Source organism: Ammospiza caudacuta, chromosome 13 (assembly GCF_027887145.1).
Source record: "Ammospiza caudacuta isolate bAmmCau1 chromosome 13, bAmmCau1.pri, whole genome shotgun sequence".
NCBI classification, from domain to species: domain Eukaryota; kingdom Metazoa; phylum Chordata; class Aves; order Passeriformes; family Passerellidae; genus Ammospiza; species Ammospiza caudacuta.
In genome coordinates, this window is record NC_080605.1 from 19,671,103 (window position 1) to 19,691,113 (window position 20,011).

At 54.4% G+C, this 20,011-nt stretch overlaps 1 protein-coding gene across 1 annotated transcript; it reads right to left on the bottom strand.

The window, feature by feature from the left end:
* Nucleotides 1-10,458: 10,458 nt before the first annotated feature.
* FOXF1 (forkhead box F1) lies at nucleotides 10,459-13,900 on the bottom strand. The gene is made up of 2 exons (XM_058813716.1): nucleotides 12,841-13,900; nucleotides 10,459-11,248 (listed from the first exon to the last, which is right to left on the bottom strand). Exons 1-2 carry the CDS (start codon nucleotides 13,898-13,900, stop codon nucleotides 11,088-11,090), a joined length of 1,221 nt encoding a protein of 406 aa, XP_058669699.1. The 3' UTR covers nucleotides 10,459-11,087.
* Nucleotides 13,901-20,011: the final 6,111 nt, after the last annotated feature.

The window sequence follows — 20,011 nt, forward strand, 5'->3', positions numbered from 1 at the left end:
CCCAGCCCAGCCCTGGGTGCAGCAGCAGCAGCAGAGCTGTGTGATGAGCAGAAACGTTCAGCAGTACAATGGGAAACGCTTTCCTGAGCCAACTTTGTTCCCAATAATTCAGACTGAGGGCTCTCTGTTCTCTGCACAGCCCGATGGCCTGGCCTGTCATGTGGCCAGGCACATTCTTTCCAGCTCCTTTCATGGCACAGACATTTGGGATGCTGCTGTTGAGCTGCTGTTGCTGCTCTCCCTTCTTTCTGAGGTTCACTGGGGGAAGATGCTGGTCTGGAGTGAACCCCTGGGGCTGGGTTTGGGACCAGCAGTGACCACCAAGGTGTTCCATGAGCGATGTGACCTTCCCAGGACCATTCTCCCTTTCTCCCTACCCTCATTTGTGGGAGAAATGCAGAGAGAAACCAACATGGGGTGGATGGAGCCTCCGCCAGCTCCGTGAGGGAGAACAGGGTGACTTTGGAGAGGGATTTTGTTGGAGGCCATCAGTCCCAGCGTGGTGTGTGGCGCAGAGCAGCGAGGCGGGGCTGGAATCTGCTAACAATGAGGCTGAGGTGGCTCTGTGCCACCCCAAACTGCACAGGCGTGAGGGTTTTCCTTCAGCCGGCCGTGTCCATGCATTTCCTGGAACGGGGACAAGGCCACACAGCTTCAAGCCACCAAAGACAACAGTAAACAAGCTGCCTTGCTGGGCAGGCTCTGAGTTACAGCAGTCACACACTGTTTGTTTCCAGGGAAAGAAAAGGGGAGAAGAAAATCTCTCACCATCAAGGCTTTTTCCTGGATCTCGCATCCAGGCCCAGCATCACCCTGATCCCCTCCCAACAAGCAGCCTGGAAGGACAAAGGTTTTATTCCATTATCCCAATTTAAAAACTCAGGAAAAGGATGGTTAAACACTGTCTCCAAGTCATGTCTTTATTTTGTGTTAGGTTTTTTAAAATTTCATCATCTTCTACTGCTCCAAAGGGAGAAACAAACTGCTTTTAGGGGAATATTTCCATTGGAAAATCCAGGGCTGTGATAATTCTCCCTAGGGGTGAGGAAGGGGAGGAAGAGTGTGTGCAGGGATTTCTCTTGTTCTGGTTCCTCCAGAGGAACAGCACTTCAGGAGTGCTGTGGAAGGACAGAGGTTTTATCCCATTATCTCAATAAAAAACCACTCAGGAGAGGGATGGTTAAACACTGTCTCCAAATCATGTCTTTATTTTGTGTTTGCTTTTTTAAAATTTCATCATCTACTGCTCCAAAGGGAGAAACAAATGGCTTTTAGGGGAATATTTCCATTGAAAAATTGGAAATATTTTTCCCGGGGGTGAGGAGGGGGAGGAAAAGCGTGTGCAGGGATTTCTCTCGTTCCGGTTCCTCCCAAGGAACAGCCCCTCACAGCACTTCAGCCTCTGGAGGAAACATCTGTGGCCATGGCCACGTTCCTGAGGCAAACCCCCCTGCTTGGGAGGCTGCTGTGTACCAAAGGCTTTGATTTCCTGGTTGCCATCTCTTAAAGATTATCTGCCTCCCAGAAAAGGGCAGCATTTCCCATGTTCCCACGTGTAATGTCCGTGATGGCTGCTGTAAACATCATGCAACGTTTCCCCGGCCCTCCTCTGACATAGGTAGCAAAATCTCTGCTTTTCATCTTTTCAAAGCCCTGCAGAAATGTTTAGGGTCGTGTATCCTGCCATTGTTCTGGGCTGGGCATCCCACTGAAGTGCCTGGGAGAAATGAGTTCAGGATATGGATCTATCTCTGCTCCATCTCTGCTGCAGCCCCAGGAACATCCACATTTTACAGAGGGGAGGGCGGAGATGGCTCCTGATAGACTGGAGGCAACTGCTCATTTGGAAAACAACAGCAGGACAGGCCAAAAACTCAGCCAAAGCTCTCAAAAAGCCTCAACCAAGCCTCTGTTGGGCTTTTCTTTGTGACATAAGTGATCCCAATGGAGATTTTGATACCTGGAACATCAGGGTGGCTCTAATCCCGCAGGTCCTCCTGCTCCAGAACTTTCCATCAAGGTACCCAGCACCTTGGTATGCCAAGGGATAAGCCACAGATCCTGCTCTGGGAGACAAGGCACCAAAGATTTTTTTTTTCCCAGAATTTTGCCCCAATAGCATCCACATTTTATAGATGGAAAGGCAGAGATGGTTCCTGATAGACTGGAGGCAACTGGTGATCCCCACCCTTTGGAAAACAACAGGGAGACAGGCCAAAAACTCAGCAAATGTTCTAAAAAGCCTTAACCAAGCCTCCCTTGGATTTTCTGTGTGACAGAATTGATGTTCCCAATGGGGATCTTGATACCTGGAACATCAGGGTGGCTCTAATCCCACAGGTCCTCCTGCTCCAGAACTTTCCATCAAGGTACCCAGCACCTGCCAGGCACAAACCACAGCTCCTGCTCTGGGAGACAAGGCACCAATGAGAACTTTTATACAGAATTTTCACAGAATTTTGCCCCAGGAACATCCACATTTTGCAGATGGCAAGGCAGAGATGGTTCCTCATAGACTGGTCGTTCCCACCCCCTTGGAAAACAACAGGAGCACAGGCCAAAAACTCAGCAGAAGTTCTAAAAAACCTCAACCAAGTGTCTGTTGGGCTCTTCTGTGTGACAGAATTGATGTTCCCAACATTTTGTCTCCCAGGGATTACCTGGAGCCTTTGATCCCCCTGGTTCTCCTGCTCCAGAATTTTCCAGCATATGCCAGGCACAAACCACAGCTCCTGCTCTGGGAGATAAGACACAAAACAAATTTTCCCCCAAATGTGCCACCTCCAGAGGTGTCTAAGTCACACAGATTGTTATCACCCCCCCCATCCCACACTTTGAGCCAAGCCAGGTTTACCTTTCCTTAAAGAATAAAGCAAACAACACAGGGCAGTGAAATGGGATCACAAAAAGGCCGAGGAAAAAGAGAAACATCCATGTGCTGAAAGCTGCCCCACTCCTAAGCATTACCAAACCCCTGCTACCACTCCTTCAGATTTCGGGTGAATAATTGTTGAGACAAGAGCCATGCTTGTGTTTTTCAGAGGGATCTCAGAGTGTTTCCAGGCACCTGCACTGCTCAGGCTCTGCAGTGTGACATTTCCATCCCTCTGCAGGGATTTCTCCTCACCCCCACACAACTGCTGCAGCAAGTTCTGCTCCAAAGGAGCTCCTGGTACCCCCAAAGTCCCTGCAAAGCTTTCCAGGCCATGTCATCCTGCCTTCCCAGGTGTGGTTGTTTATTTTTGCAGTAATTAGGCTGAAGCTGAGCTGAGCCACAGAGCTGCACTTTCTGTGCCATTCCAGGGCGTTTTTTGAGCCTTGCTGCTTTAAATAAAGGAAGGTCTGTGCTCAGGCTCCTGTTCTCACTGCCAAGTGGCACTGCCAGTGTCCCCACATCCCTTCCCATGATTTAACCATGGTTTGACCTCTGGAGTTGCCATTTGCTCTCCGGTGCTTGTTCAGAGATCTCTGAGGTGACCTGGAGAAGTGTGTGAGGAGAGGAAATCCCTGTTGATGGCACAGTGACTCCTCAGTGAAACTTTCCAAAGGATCTGCAGCTCCCCTGAAAAAAATTAGTTCATTTTAAGACTGGAGTTGGAATATTCATCAGAAGTTGGATGAAGCGAAGCAACCTCTGATTCATGGAATGGTTTGGGTTGGAAGGGACCTCAAAGCTCATCAAGGCAGGGACACTTTCCACCATCTCAGGGTGCTCCAAGCCTCATCCAGCCTGGCCTTGGACACTTCCAGGGATCCAGGGGCAGCCACAGCTGCTCTGGGCACCCTGTGATAATGGAAATTTGGATATTGAGCCAGAAGCTCAGTAAGATTTATTCCTTCTGTTATGTTTTATTAATAATAAACCCACAGGATCATTTAGATCGGAAAACACCCCCTGGGATTATCCAGTCTAACCACTGATTTGAATATTCTGGTTTTAATTCCTCTGGATTCTGGCAGGGAAAGTTACTAAAGAAAACAGGGCAGCCCCTTGCCTCTCCTCACTCAGCCTGAGAATTTCCAGGAATAACATCAGCTTCCAGCTGCAGAGCTGCTCTGCGGACGCCTCCTGATCCTCAGGGGCTCCTTTCATCCACCTGTTTGATCCCTGAGGGGGATTCCTTGTGCAAAGATTCCTTGGCAGGGATAAAGCTCCCAGGAGCATCCCAGCACTGCCTTTTCTTTTCCTGCAGAGCATCAGGCAGGAGTTATGCTTGGAAAGGGAGCAGATGTTCAGGTGTGGCCTCCCAAAAGCATTGCAGAAATTGAAGTCCCCTCCCAAAGTGACAAGAGCTATTCTTTGATCCCCTGAGGTGCACAGATCCCAAATGTTTTGGTTTTGAGGGAGAAATCAGGCACCAACTGATTCTTATGGATCTCAGCCTTTATACCTGCTAAGAACTTGGTGCCAGACTCATCCCTTGGTATCCCAAATACCCATGGAAGGTTCCAGGTGTTGTTGCCACAGGTTAAATCTTCAAGGTTTTCTGTAAATCTGGATAATCCAGCCCATCTGCGAGCATCCTGTGTCAGATGCCTGCATCCATTGAACACTCCATGCTTTTCCATGCCAGCTATTCCCATCTGTCCCACCTGGGCACGGAAAAGCTTTGATCCCAAAGTGCTCCGTAAAGGAGTTTCACCTGTATGAAGATGGGATAAAGGGATGTTCCCCCTCACAGGTCTGGATGCCAGAAGGGAAAAATGAAAATAAAATAAATATATTTTAAAAGATATTTTAAAAAAATTAACTAATAAGGAAAGAAACCCCGAGATTTTTAGCATCCACCAGGTGGGAAGAGGCTCCAAACCTGCCCCACCTGGACGGGCTTGGAGCCAAATTTTGGGGCAGCCGCGGGCCGGCGCTCCCGCTCGCTGCCGCCAGGTGGCGCTGCCGGCACGGGAACGGCACCGCCCCCCAAACCCCGGGATCGACGATCCCACCGGGATCATCCGAAATTATCACCGGGATCATCCGGATGTATCACCGGGACCATCCCGATATCACCAGGATCATCCCGGATATATCACCGGGATCATCCGAATTTATCACCGGGATCATCCGGATGTATCACCGGGATCATCCCGAATATATCACCGGGATCATCCAGATATATCACCGGGATCATCCCGGATATATCACTGGGATCATCCAAATTTATCACCGGGATCAGACGGATGTATCACTGGGATCATCCCGATATCACCAGGATCATCCCGGATATATCACCGGGATCATCCGGATGTATCACCGGGATCATCCGGAATATATCACCGGATTCATCCTGAATATATCACGGGGATCATCCCGGATATATCACCGGGATCATCCCGGATATATCACCGGGATCATCCGGAATATATCACCGGGATCATCCTGAATATATCACGGGGATCATCCCGGATATATCACCGGGATCATCCGGAATATATCACCGGGATCATCCTGAATATATCACCGGGATCATCCCAGATATATCACCAGGATCATCCAGATATCACCAGGATCATCCCCGATATATCACCGGGATCATCCGGATATATCACCGGGATCATCCTGAATATATCACCAGGATCATCCAGATATATCACCGGGATCATCCGGATATCACCAGGATCATCCCAGATATATCACCGGGATCATCCGGATGTATCGCCGGGATCATCCGGATATATCACTGGGATCATCCCGAATATATCACCGGGATCATCCGGATGTATCACCGGGATCATCCCGGATATATCACCGGGATCATCCGGATATCACCAGGATCATCTGGATATATCACTGGGATCATCCCGATATCGCCAGGATCATCTGAATTTATCACCGGGATCATCCGGATATATCATTGGGATCATCCGAATTTATCACTGGATATCACCAGGATCATCCGAATTTATCACCGGGATCATCCAAACCCACCAGGATCATCCGAATATATCACTGGGATCATCCAAACCCACCAGGATCATCCGAATATATCACTGGGATCATCCAAACCCACCAGGATCGTCTGAATTTATCACCGGGATCATCCCAAACCCACCAGGATCATCCGGATATCACTGGCACCACCCGGATATCACCAGGATCATCCAATCCCACTGGGATCATCCCAACCCCACCAGGATCATCCAACCCCACCAGGATCATCCGGATATCACCAGGATCATCCAATCCCACTGAGATCATCCCAGTATCACCGTGATCATCCAGTCCCAGCAGGATCATCCAGATCCCACCAGGATCATGCAGATCTCCCTGGGATCATCAGCACCCCAGGATCATCCAAATCCCACCAGGGTCTTCCAACACCCCTGGGATCATCCAAATCCCACCAGGATCATCCAAACCCACCAGGATCCAGCACCCCCGGCATCATTAAACAGCCTTGGTATCATCCAAACCCACTGGGATCTTCCAAACCCCCAAGGATCCCTCAAACCCACCTGGGATTGTCCAAAAGCCCCCAGGATCCCTCAGCTCCCAGGACCCCTCAGCCCCTCAGGATCCCTCCAATTCTCCCACAGGATGCTCCAGTCCTCTGGGATCATCCAGTGTCCCTAGGACCCTCCAGAACCCCCAGGATCCTCCAAACCCCTCGGTATTTCTGAAAGACCCCTCACCACCATCCCCACCCAAATGCTGCCTCCCAAAAAATGCAGCAGATCATCCCAATGGACCCTCCTAAAAATGTGTGCCTCCACACCCCCACATCCCCTCTTCCAGGCCTTCCTTGGGATCCCTGCACCATCCCTGTGCTCCCTCCAGCTCTGTCCCCACGTGGGGCTCACAAACAGCCCTGGGGACACGAGCCCTCAAGCAGGTGACAGTGACAGACACAGCTCCAGCTCCATGGGGGCCTTGTGGGGATGGGGGGAAACCCTGGGAGAAACGGAGGGAAGCACCAGAATCTTCTGGATTTGCCAGAATTTGCCACCAGAATCCCTGCAAAAGGGACACCAATGTCCCCTGATCCAGAGGGAACAACCTGCCTGGAGACACCAAGCCCTGTTTGTCATCAGACTCCAAAATTTTATCCCTGTAGAAAATTCCTGGGCGATTTCATCCCTCTATAAAATTCCTGGGTAATTCCATCCCTGTAAAAAATTCCTGGGCAATTCCAACCCTCTAGAAAATTCCTGGACAATTCCATCCCTCTAGAAAATTCCTGGGTAATTCCTTCCCTGTAGAAAATCCCTGGGCAATTCCAACCCTGTAGAAAGTTGTCGGGCCTGCATAGGACATCAGCAATGAGAAGCTGTTTCCTGAAGTAGAAATGCCAAAACCCCAAAAGAAAATGGGTTATTTCCCCTTAGGATTGGGGTGTGAGGGATGAGGAGCAGGGAGCTGGTGCTGAGCTGAGCCCCAGCAGCTGAGCTCAGCCAGATCTGAGCCTTTCCAGCAGCAAATCCCACATTTCTGAGCAAGCCCTGCCTCGCTGCGCTCCCAGGGCTCCAACAGCATTTCTGGGCAAGTTTATCCCTCCTCACCTCCTCTCAGAGCCCAGCCACTCCTGGAAATGCACAAACAGCTTGGGGTTTGTTAAAAAATACTGGGGTTTGCTGAAAATACTGGAAAAAATTCCATTGGGCTTTGCAGATGGAGAGTTGGGAGGTTTTGAAGGATTTGGAGGGGGTTTTACAGGAGCTGGGGAGGTTTGTCTTGGGGTTTGCATCCCCTGGGATTGAAAATATTGTGAAAAACCCCATTGGGCTTTTGGAGATGGAGAGTTAGGGGGGTTTTGCAGGACCTGGGGGGATTTTTAGGAGCTGAGGGGTTTTGCAGGAGTTGGGGAAGGTTTTGCAGGAACTGGGGGAGGATTTTGCAGATGGAGAGTTGGGGGATTTGCAGGAGCTGGGGGGTTTTGCAGATGGAGAATTGGGGGTTTTGCAGATGGAGAATCAGGGGTTTTGCAGATGGAGAAACGGGGGTTTTGCAGATGCAGAGTTGGGGTTTTGCAGATGGAGAGTTGGGGGATTTGCAGATGCAGAGTTGGGGTTTTGCAGATGGAGAATTGGGGGGTTTGCAGATGGAGAGTTGGGGGATTTGCAGATGCAGAGTTGGGGTTTTACAGGAGCTGGGGGGTTTTGGTCCCTCCTGGCTGCTGGAGGGCTCTGGGATGGAGAGCTCCTGTTTAGACTGAGCTCACTGGCTTGAGGAATATGTGGCGTCCCCGGAATGCAGCTGCTCTGTTTTTCCAGGTTTGGAAAGCCACGGGAGGGAGGGGAATGAATCACATCAGGCTTTGGTGGGGAGCAGATACAGAACCCCTGCGAGCTGGGTCCGAGCCTCACAAGGTGCTGCCTGCCCTGCCCAGCCAAACAGGACCCAAAATCAACCCCAAATCTACCCAAAATCAACCCAAAATCCATCCAAAATCCACCCAAAATCAACCCCAGATCAACCCAAAGGGATGAAAACAAACCTTCGAGTGACCATGGCATTTCAAAGAGCTGAGCCCCTAACCCTGGACCATTATTGAAGCCACACCTCGTGCAGATGTTTGCTTCAGGAGTAAAAAACCTTCTGGTTGCAGCTTGTACCTAAAAGGATGGAGACAACGTGCTCACCTCTGACAGGGATGTGGGAAAGATCCGCCCAGAAAAGCATAAAAACGAGGAAAACAAATAATGCTGCAGGCAGATTGCTGCTGGCTTAAAGAGAGCTAAAATAATATTTAAAAACCCCCAAAACATTAACAAAATTTAAAAAAAAAACCACCCCAAAGCCCACAATGCTCCTCAAAAAAACCCCAGAAAACAACAATTAAAACCCCACTCTGAAAAGGCCTCCCCCAGCACTAATAAAGCTTTGCCTTAATTACAATAATATCATAAATTTCTCCCTTGTTATAGCGAACTTGGATTTAATTAAGCCGGGCTAATTAGTGTGCAGTGATTAAATTTCCCTCTCTAAAGGCAGAAATCCACAACCACGTAATCAGATTAATTCCCCTGCATCTCTTTTTTATGGGCGTTAATATTGAATATTAATAGAGACAGATTGGCCCACGAATTAAAGCAAAAAGTTCTGGATACTGGAGGATCCTGAATTAGCCAAAATCCCTCAAAATTTCGCAGGAATATACAAATATTTAAATGCAGATTTATCACTGTCTCGGGCACAACAGAGAAGGTGCAGTCGATCTGCTTAATTTTTATCTTGCTTATTAATTCCTGATAATTTGTGTTAATTTGAGTAAATTTCCTTCGATTTTATGATTTTTTATTTATTTTTCACGAGGGAAAATAAATGATTTAACTGCTGGCTCAGAAAATTCCCGGGATGGAGGAGGAGGAAAAATGAACAGGAAAAATTCCCGGGATGGAGGAGGAGGAAAAATGAACAGGAAAAATTCCCGGGATGGAGGAGGAGGAAAAATGAACAGGAAAAATTCCCGGGATGGAGGAGGAGCAGGAAAAAGGAGCCGCGGGTTTCATCCCGGCAGCCTCACGCCTGGAATTGGAGGGAGAGGCAAAGAGCTGTCAAACAGCGCCTTTAGCCTTGGAAAAAAAATGGAATAATCCTAATAATAAAAAGCTAAAAATAAAAAGCACCGCCGCTTTTCCTCCTTCTGCGTTTCAATAGCCTCAATTGAAATATTTCCCAGCAGGGAAATTGGCAAGAAGGACCCCGCCAAGGTGAAAAAACCCTAAAAAGTCGATTTTGAGTCTGTGCCGGGATAGGGAATTGTTGCCCGAGGGTTTGCAGGGCCGGACTGCTCATTAATTAAGCTTAATTACACCGCATGCTCGTTTATTTGCTGCTCATACAATCGTGAAGCCCATGTACAAATAACATACAGGTTTTATTTCGGGAATTTTTTTTTTCTTTAGGGACAAAACGTACAGAAAAAAAAAAGGCGAAAAAAATCAAAAAAACAAACCCACATAATTACAATTTTATACAGTGCAGAAAGAATTAAAATAGGTGTCACCGAACTGTACAACGTCAGGGTGGAAAAAAAAAAATAGAGAGGGGAGGGAGGGGAATAATCCTTCATTATATATATATTTCTATAAAAACATATGGAGGATTGTCTTTACACAGAGACCACGGTCGCTTGCAAATTTACAAAGGTTAACTAAAAAAACCCAAATCTATATGGCAAATATTGCCAACAGAGATTCCCCGATTTAATACTGATCAACTGAGACTATTCGTGTCTCGATTATTAGCAACAACAACAAAAACAACAACAAAAAAAAAAAAGAATTGTAGAATAAATAACAGGATGAGCATGGCTGTCTCTTTCCAAAGTGCCTTGTTCTCTCTGCATAGGGTCTGATCCTGCAGTCTTTATGCAGGCAAAAAAACCCAAAATTCATAGTTCCGAAAAATCCCTCTGAGAGATTTTTTTGCCCGCTGGGTGTTGGCCGGCAAAAAAAAAAAAAAAAAAAAAAAATTAAAAAAAGGAAGGAAAATTTTTTTTAAAAGCATTTTTTTCCGGGCTCGAAGTGAGACGGCACCGAGGGGATTTGAGTTTGGGGTCTTTTCCAGCCCCCATCGCTCGCCGCCAACTCCCAAACTGAGTTTGCAATTTCATTTTTTTTTTTAAAGAAGCATCAAAACCTTCATTTAGCAAAGCCTCACCCCAAACTCGCAGCCGGGGCTTTCGGGATGGACGGTGGGGCTGCTTTTGCTTTCTCCTCCATCCCTCCCCGAGCAGAAGAAGGAGGCACAGACGGGCTCGATGCTCAGCTCGCTGCCGGAGCTCCGGTCCGTTCCTGCTGCCCAAAGCCAGGCTGGGACATGGGGACATAGGACATGGGACATCCCCTGGCACCCAGAGCGTCCTGGGGGATGCTCATTGCCTGGTCCGGTCCGTTCCTGCTGCCCAAAACCAGACTGGGACAGGGGACATGGGACATCCCCTGGCACCCGAAGCGTCCCGGGGGAGGCACCCAGAGCGTCCTGGGGGATGCTCAGGGCCCGGCTCCGGTCCATTCTTGCTGCCCAAAGCCTTGCTGGGACATGGGGACACAGGATATGGGACATCCCCTGGCACCCGGAGCGTCCTGGGGGATGCTCATGGCCCGGCTCCGGCCCCAGGAGCGGCGTTTGTCCGGCCCGGCTCGGCTCACATAACGCACGGCTTGATGTCCTGGTATGTCACTTGTTGGTGGTAATAGGAGCCGCTGCCCGCCGAATGCATGGAGGAGGAGGCCATGGCGTTGAAAGAGAAGACGAATTCCTTTCGGTCGCACATGCTCGGAGACTGCGAGTGATACCGCGGGATGCCTGCGGGACGGGGGAGAGATGGTCAGCAGCGCCAAGAGGTTCAGCAGGAGAGGGCGAACAACATCCCAGCAACGCGGGATGGGGTTAAAAAAAATCCCAACAACCCAACCCGCCAGCACACCCTGCTCCGAGCGCGGATTTGGGGCTGTTTTGGCACATTGGGATCCGCGGGTGCGGGCAGGTGCGGCAGAGAGAGCCCCGGGACGGCGATTCCCTGCCCGGCCCGAGGGCGCTGCGAGCAGAAGGGATTTGCTTTGGGTTTAGGGGTTTTTGGTTTTGTTTCAACACTTGGATTTATTTTCTTTCGCCCCAGCTGCTTTTCCCACCGCCTCGGCCCGTGCGGGAAATGCGCCGGGTGCGGAGCGGGGCAGCTCCGGGAGCGGCGGTGGGGCCGAGAGCCGCCGGGAGCGGGGCTGTTCCCGCCGCCCCTCCGCCTCCTCGGCATGGAAAAGCGCCCCGGGAATTGGGGGTGCCCTGGGCAGGGGGTGCCCTGCCCCGGAGCGCTCCCGCCGCTCCTTTGGGTGAAAATCTGAGCGATTCCGTGAAGGCCGCGCACGGGCCCGGTGGCTCCTCGGGGCGGATTCCCAGCTCCGTTTTCCAGAGGCCCTGGACGGGCTGAGCTCCGGGAACCGCCCCGGGACTGGAGGGTGCCCGTAGTGGGCACTGCCCGGGGCCCTGCCCAGGTTCTGCAGCTCCGGCCCGGCCCGGCTGGTGCATTTTCCCCGCTTCGCTTTGTGTTTTTGGCCCGTTTGTATTCCGCTTTGCAGCCGTTCCTGTCAGGCACGTCCCGCTCCCCCGAAAGCCCGGGGTGATGGGCAGGGACCCCCAAATCTGCCCCATCACCCGCCCATGGCTCGGGGGCTCCCCCGTGCCACGAGAGCCCCGCAGGCACCGCAGCCCGAGCAGAATTTGGGCAGCAAAGCGAAACCCAGCGCTGGCCTCGTCCCTTCAGAGGCCTTTTCCCGGCCAAACACGATCTCGGCTCCAAGCCCCAGGGCAAATGCAGTCCCGACAGCTCCAGGCACGAGACCCAGCCGGGGTTTTGGGGAGCGGGAGGATTTGGGGGATCCAGGCCAGGAGATTCGGCTTGGGCGGCGGATGGAGGGAAGTGATGGGCCTGGAAAACACGGCCTTGAGATGTGTGAAAAACACAGCTGATGGCGGGGAAGGGGCCGGGGTGGCACGGGGTGGGATGGCGATGGGAAATTCCTCCCTTTTCCCTCCAAGTGCCGAGGGAGGTGGGAGAGCCCAAGGGGGCATTCCTGGCCTCTCCTTCCCGCAGCTCCCCGCTGCCTCAGCCCACCGGCCTTAGGCCTGGGGCGGCCCTGGACGTGAGGGAGCCGCCGGGAAAAGCGGAGCCCCGGGCCGGGAGAGCAGAGCCCCGGGCCCACAGCGGGGAGAACCCCGACGGGCTGCCCCCGGGAAAGGAGGCGAGGAGCGAGCGCAAGGCATCCTCCCCTCGGGACCATCATTAAAGCCGCCCACGAAGCGGGATCCCAGCTGGCAGCGGCACCGCCGGGATCCAAGCGGGGCCCGCAGCCCCGGCCGAGCCCCGTTTGCGCGGGTGCCCCTCACGCGTGGCCGCGCCTTACCTTGGAGGTCGGCGGTGTTGTGGCTGTTCTGGTGCAGGTAGGGCTGGTCCAGGGAATGCGTGGAGAGGCTGGAGGAGAGCGGGTTGGCCGTGGGGTTGCAGGGCGACAGGGGCTGCTGCTTGATGTAGGACGCGCCGGTGTTGAGGGCCGCCGAGGCGCTGGGCGCCCACGCCGAGGCCGAGCTGGAGTAAACCGAGTGTGGCTCCATCACGCCGCCGGCGGGGAGCAGCGGGGACGCGGGCACGGAGCTGTCGTGGTGCGGGTATTCCCCGGCCGAGGAGCCGGTGCAGCCGCCCATGTAGCTGTGCCCACCGTTGGCGGGCAGGTGGGGCACGGAGTGTCCCGCCAGGCCCATCCCCTCCACGTTGCTGGACAAATGCCCGTTCATCATCCCCAAGCCCCCTTCGAGGGAGAGGCTGTTGGGGGGGCAGGAGAGCCCGCCGGCCGAGCCCTGGAAGCCGTAGCTGTCGGGGAGGTGGTTGAAGCTGAGCCCGTTCATCATGCTGTACATGGGCTTCAGCGCCTGGCATTTCCTCCGGAACCCGCGGGGCCGGCGGCGGAACGAGCCCTCCTCGAACATGAACTCGCTGGCCGGGTCGATGGTCCAGTAGTGGCCCTTGCCCGGGCGTCCCAAGCCCTTGGGCAGCTTGATGAAGCACTCGTTGAGCGAGAGGTTGTGGCGCACCGAGTTTTTCCAGCCCTGGTAGGAGCCTCGGAAGAAAGGGAAGCGGCTCTGCAAGAACTGGTAGATCTCGCTGAGGGTCAGGCGTTTGGAGGGAGAGCTCTGGATAGCCATGACGATGAGGGCGATGTAGGAATAAGGCGGCTTCTCCGGCCGCCGGATCCCCGCGTTCGTCTTCTTCGCCTTGGGGCCGCCGCCGCCCGGGGCCCCGCCGCTGCCCGGGGCGCTGCCGGCCACGCCGCCGGTCCCCGCGGAGGCGGCGTCCATGGCCGAGCTCTGCGGCTGCTTCTCAGCCACCGAGGACATGGGGCCGTAGCTGCTCTGCACCGGAGGAGGAGGGGGCTGAGAGGACAGAGCCTGCTGCGCTTCTGCAGTCATCTACGGCCAGGTCCGCGGCGGCCAGCCCCAGCCCCGGCCCTCCTCCTCCTCCTCCTGCTGCCGCCCCCCAGCGCCCCCGCGAAAGGCCGCGCTGCTGGGGGCTCGCCACTCACCCACCGCCCTCCCTCCGGCGTCCTCCCGGCCCCCCGGCGGCTTCGCTTTCCACCGGGAGACTTCACCCCTCCGTGGATAAACAAATGGAAGCGACGACACCCCCCACCCCCCTTTGCCTCCTCCTCCTCCTCCCACTTTATCCCTAAATCCGAGCGCGGCTGCAGAAGGCGAGCGAGAGGCGGAGGGTCGGGGGGGAGGCGGGATGGGGGGGCGGGTGGAAGCGAGCTGAGCTCGGCTGCTGCTGCTGCTGCTGAGAGAGAGCCGAGCCGGGGCCGCCGCCCGCGCCTGCCCCGCTGCCCCTCGCCGGGCCGGGCTCCCGGGGCCGCCGCCGTCCCCTCCGGAGGCTTTAGCTGGGCTGGCGCTGCCGCTGCTGCGGGGAGCTGCTTCCCATCGCGGTGGCTGTCGAGTCTGCCCCCGGTCCCGCCGCTCGCCTTCTACTTTATCTCTCGCAGCGGCGTCTGCCGCTCCTTTGACAGACGTAAGCGCGGAGCGGAGATCCCCGCCCCGAGCCGCTCCCCCCCGCCCTCCCGGCCCCGTGCCGGCCCCCTCCGCCGCCGCTCCCCGCTGGTGGGCAGCTTTTAAAGAGCCCTTTCCACGCCGCCCTGCCCTGCCCCACCCGGGGGGGCTGCACGCCGCGCCCCTGCCCGCCGCGGAGAGAACCGCGCGTGTATCTCTGTGCGTGTGACTGTGTGTGATTTATGCCACGCGTGACCGTGAGGCTCCTCCATCCCCTCCCTGCCCCTTTTCCCAGCCCTGGAAAGCACAGCCCGGGTCCCGCGGGCCGGGGAAGGGCGTGCGGGCAGCGCGGAGGTTCCGCGCGTGGCGTGGGGCAGCGCGGCGCTGCCCGGCCCCGGCTCCGCGCTGCGCGCAGCTTCACCCACTTCAAACCCCCTCTTCGTGCGCTCTTTTTAAGCTCGGCGGGCCCGGGCAGGATGTTTATACTGCGCAATGTAAACACGGGCTCGGGGGTGCTTTAATAAAAAGAAATCGGCGAAAACTGCCGCTGCCTCGCGAAATGCCCTTTTCTGCCTCCGCCGCCGCGAACGGGGCCGCGAACGGGCTGCGGACCCCTCGCCCGCTCCGGAGCTGCTTTAGGGATGAGGGTGGGTTGGTTCGTTTTGGGTTGTTTGGGGTTTTTTTCGGGGGGGTGTGTATAAATCCGTGCTGGAGTTTCGCGGCTCCGTGCCCGGAGTTTGTCGCTCAGCTCCGGCCGTGCCGCGGGCACACGCGGCGGGTGGGGGGCAGGAGAACAGAACACCAGAGGGGTACAGAGCCCCGTTTCTCCCTCCCCTGTCCCCCTAAAGCCATCTCTCTGAGCACCGTGCCGCCGGCAGAGCTGTCACTCGAGGTAAGTCCCTCGGAACCTTTGTCGCCTTGTCGCGGCCCGCGCGTGGAAAGCGGCGCGGAGCGGGGGTGGTGACATTGTGGGTGGGCACGGGGGAAGGAGCCTGAGCTCTCAGGGCTGCCGATGTGCCTGCTGCTGCCGTCTGATCCCTTCCGACATCGGGGAAAAGAAAAGAGAAAGGAAAATGGGGGGGAAAAAGTCCATCCCGTCCCCCCGCACCCGCTGCAGGCCTCGCCGCAGGGCTGTGGGCGCATCCCTGAGCCAAGAGAAACAGGGGACACCCCCCTCCCCAATCCCTTCGTCTTCCAGCTTCGCTTTTCAAGGTTTTTATGATAATTTAATACCTTTTAAAGGAAAGATAGGCACCGATCGGGTTTCCAAACTCCCTCCGCGTTATTGGCGAGCAGTTGTGAGCAGCCTCCGGGGCGCCTGTCACATCTGTGGTACGACCAAGAGGGATCTCACATCAGGGTTTTCTTTTTTCTTTCTTTTTTACCTTTCTATCCTCCCCCCTCCTGTCTTTTCCCTCCTTTTGGGGGGGAAAAAAAATCATCATTCAGGCAGCACCGGCCCTCCCGTTCCCGGTGCAAACGGGCCCGGGACAGGCACGGGAGAGCCCCGGGCAAGCCCCGGGCCGGGGGCAGGTAGCCAGGGAGGGTGGGAGGAGGTTGGGACAGTTATTTCAGTTATTTCTGGAGTTTTTCCCCGGAACAGGAGGAGAAGGAGCAGCTCCTGCTGCCCTGGGAGGCGGCGGCCGCTGCTCCCTCTGCGCGGGGCTGCTCGGGAAGGGGGGAAAGCCCCCCAAAATCGCTTTTTTGGGAAGCAATCACCTTCCCCGGGGTTTAGGCTGGTGCAGAATATTCCCTCTGCTTCTCGCTGTATTTCTTTTTATTTTTGCTGTGGGAACGCATCTCTGACCTCGAGCTTTGCTCCGCATCGAATGTTCCCCCCCGGCTCGCGAAAAGGGTGGATTTCTTTGTTTTGTATCACTCTGCGTCCGAATCTCCCCGATCTGCCCCCAAAACACCCGGGGATGGAGCTCTAAACACAGCACAAAGCCCCCGTGGAAAAATCTCGTTCAAATCGTTTGCCACCGGCAGCGTTTCCACGAGGAAATAAAATATCTCCGAGTTAAAAAAAACCCCAAAACTCTCCGTGGAAATCAAACTATTTCCCCTCAAAGAAAATCACTTCCTTCACGAGTGCCCTTTCTCCCTCTTGCAATATCTTTTAGGAGGGGAAGATTTGGTTTGCGATGCATTTATTACAGCTAGCAAAAGTTTAAAATGGGAATATCTCGCTCCGGGTCCTATAGGCCTCGTCGTGGGAATTGCAGAAATGTTTGGGGGTTTTAATCGGAGCGCACATGTTGGGGAAAGGAGAGTTTTGGGGAGGAAATGCCTGGTGTACGAGGAGGAGGAGGATGGTGTGGGGGAAAACGAGACTCGCTTTTGGTGTTGTCTGCTCGTGATTTGGGTGGCTTAATCGGGTCCTCCCCAGCCCCCGACGGGCAGAGATGAAAAGAAGGGAGGAAAAGAAGAAATGACAAAAATTAAATTATCATCTGGCGCAATTAGCCTCTGCCATCCCTCTCGGAGCCGCTTTCCCGACCCCTCCAACACTCCCGGCCCGGTTCCCTTCCCACCCGGCTCCTTCCCTCCCCCTGCCCCAAACTCGGGCCGTGTTTTGTGTAAAAATAGACAAATCCGAGCTTTCTTCCTTTTCCTGCGCCCAAGGTATTTTTCCTAGCTAATTGCTTAAGTGAAGTCAAGTCGGCTCGCAGGCCGGTGTAACCCGAGGATGGAACTGGATCTAGGTGGGATTGTTCCAGGGTGCTGCTCCGCCAGGGGCCGGGCTGTTCCTGCGAGCCCGGACCACCCAGGCCGAGGGGAGTGACCGCCCCGTGTCCCCCTCCCCGCTGTCCTGCTTTGCATTAACACCCCCGCGGGACCCCCCCGTTCCCCAGCACCAGCCTTTCCCCCTCGCCTGCTTTCGGGGTTTTTATTTTTTATTTTATTTTTTTTTTCCAGTCGCCGCCATCCCCGTGGCCGCTGGCCCCCAAATCCGCGGCGAATTGATCCCTAAATGTTTATTTAAAGGCGAGGGGGTCGAGGATGGAGGGAGGAGAGCTGGGGGAAGGTGGAAGCACCGAGGGAGAGATGTTTTTAGGGACATGCACGCACACCCCAAATATTTTTTTGCGGGTCCAGCACACGGCACCGCTTTGGATCTTTCCCATCCCAGCCTTGGCCTCTCGCATTCCTGGAGGCAAAATCTTCTCCAGGAGAAGATTTTTGGGAGAGCAGAAGCCGAAATTGGGAGCGCAACGAAGCTGCCCAAGTGTGTGAGGCGGCTGCGGGGAGGTGCGGGCTGGCTGTCACCGCAAGTTCAGGCTTTGGTCAGAAAGAGAAAAATTAAAAAAAAAAAAAACAGAAGAAAATCTTAATCTGCCCCTTTTTGTCTCCGTTTCCCCCCTCTGCCCGTCCCGAGTCTCCCCCCGCCCTTCAAGCCCAGATTTTCCATGACGTCCTTCAGTGAAATATTGCAGCACAGGAATTTACAGCCTTCTTCAGCTCGGGATTTTTTTGCTGTGCAGTTTTCTGGCAGGAGCCGCTCCCTGCAATACAAATCGGTTCCAGCGATAATAAGCTCGGAGCGCTACCACTCAGACACAATCGCTTCCCACAGAGATCTTCCAAATATCTCCGGGTATTTATATCCCCGCTCAGGGACGGATTGCTAGAGCGTTTTCCCGGGGAGATGCTTTTGGGCTGGCTGGGGTTCAGCCCCGGAGAATTTGGTACCGAGAGAAACAGCGGGGCTGAGACCCGGCAAGTGATGCTCCCACATCGCACAAATTCGCCCTTAAAGGCAGCTCGAATTGTAAATCCAAGTGTAAATCCAGGTGTAAATCCAGGTGTAAATCCGTTCCTGAGGCATTCAGGCTTTCCTGGACGAGGTTTCTTCCCTGGGGGCCCGAGGTTAGGGATGCTCCCAAAGCAAACAACCCTTGGGATGGGATTTCCCTTCTCCCAACAACTTGGCATAGCAATGGCATCCAAACAAAATTCATAACCACTTCCAGCTTTTCCAGCACCGAATCCCGTCAGGATAGAGATAAAATTGTGCTAGAGAAACCTTTCGATTCGCTGCTGAGCTTTTTGTCATCGGGAACCACCTCCAGCCCCCGGCGACTCCCGGTGCCAAAAGTCCGGCTGGGCCAAGCCGGGCCGGGGGTCTCCACAAAACGAGGAGGACGAGGGAATTCCAGGGCGTTCAGCCTCATTTCCAGCCTTATGGAAGCTCTTTGTTTTGGTTTGTTTTGGTTTGTTTTTTCCCCAAGTTTAAAGCAAAACGCTGTCGAAATCCCAGCAATGTGCCGGTGCTGGTGGAAAGGGGAATTTTAGCATCAGGCAGGCGAAGGTCACCAGCCCCATTTTGGGGTGTCCCACAAAATCCGTCTGCACCGAGAGGTGGGAGAAATTCAAACGGAATATCCCGATAAAGGAAGAACAGGTGATTTCTTCCACGGGTGCCAAAAGTCGCAGGGACCGTCAGTTCTGGGGATAAATAACGAGCAAGGTGGCGGCGTGGATCGCTCCTAAACATGCGGGGAGATGCGGACAACAAACACGGCGGGTTTGGGGAAAGATCCAGGGCACAGCACCCTGGGGGTGAGGACAGCGCGGTCTCTAAGAGGAAAACCCCGAGGGGAAACTGGGGGGACCCACGGGTGCAGATCCAGGTGGGCTTATTGCAGGGAAAAGGGATTTTATCCAACACAGAGCATCACCCGGGCCGGGGTGGCAGCACCGGGCACTGCCCTGGGCGGGTGTCGGGGTGCCCAGCAGGCAGCAGCCCTTGTCCTTTGCCAGCCCTTGTCCCTTGCCAGCCCTTGTCCCTTGTCACCTGCCCAGCGGGCAGAGCCACCCGGGCAGGACAGGGACACGGAGGGATGCTGAGAACGGGGATGTCCCTGGAGGTATCGGGGCAGCAAAACCTCGGTGCGAGAAGGTCCCTGGGGCTGCAGAACCCTCCTGTTCGTGCCCACGGTGCAGGGACAGAGCACTGCAAAAGCAGCTTTGGCTGTAAGGAAGCTTGGGGTGTTCGTGTGGAGAAAGGGAAATCTCGCAGGAGCGCGGCTGGGCTGCACAACGGCCTGGTGGGCTGCGGGTTCTAAACCTGGTTTCTACACACACACAAACTCCGTGTCCCCCTTTTCCCAACCCAAAGCCGGGGTTCGGTCACTAACACCGCCAGGAATTCCCACTGTAAAGAGAAATTCCCGCTGTTGTGCTCTCCCCGATTCTTTCTTTGCAAAAATCTGGGGATAGTTTGCCTTGGAAGCTTTCCCGACAAAAAAACTGTTTTCCATCGCCAGAATTCCCAAATAATGATGTTGTGCATCAGCGGGGTCTGCGTGCTGCAGGTTCGAGCACCCCTCTACTTTACAGCTGCCAGAGCAGAGAGTTAAAATACACCAAAAATTGGTTTATCATCTTTCCCACCTCCCGATAACAGAGCAGCTCCTCGTAAATCGGTCCCTTTTGCACAACCAGCACCTACTTAAATATTAAAAACGACCTGGAGGGGCTTTAAAAATATTCTGCCGGGAATAAAAAGCTCGGCCGGCATTCCCGGGAAAGATGAGC

Coding starts and splice junctions, on each gene's coding strand:
- FOXF1 (XM_058813716.1), bottom strand. CDS start 13,900: ATGACTGCAGAAGCGCAGCAGGCTCTGTCCTCTCAGCCCCCTCCTCCT. Junction 11,249..12,840: donor CAACACCGCCGACCTCCAAG/GTAAGGCGCGGC, acceptor CCCGTCCCGCAG/GCATCCCGCGGTATCACTCG.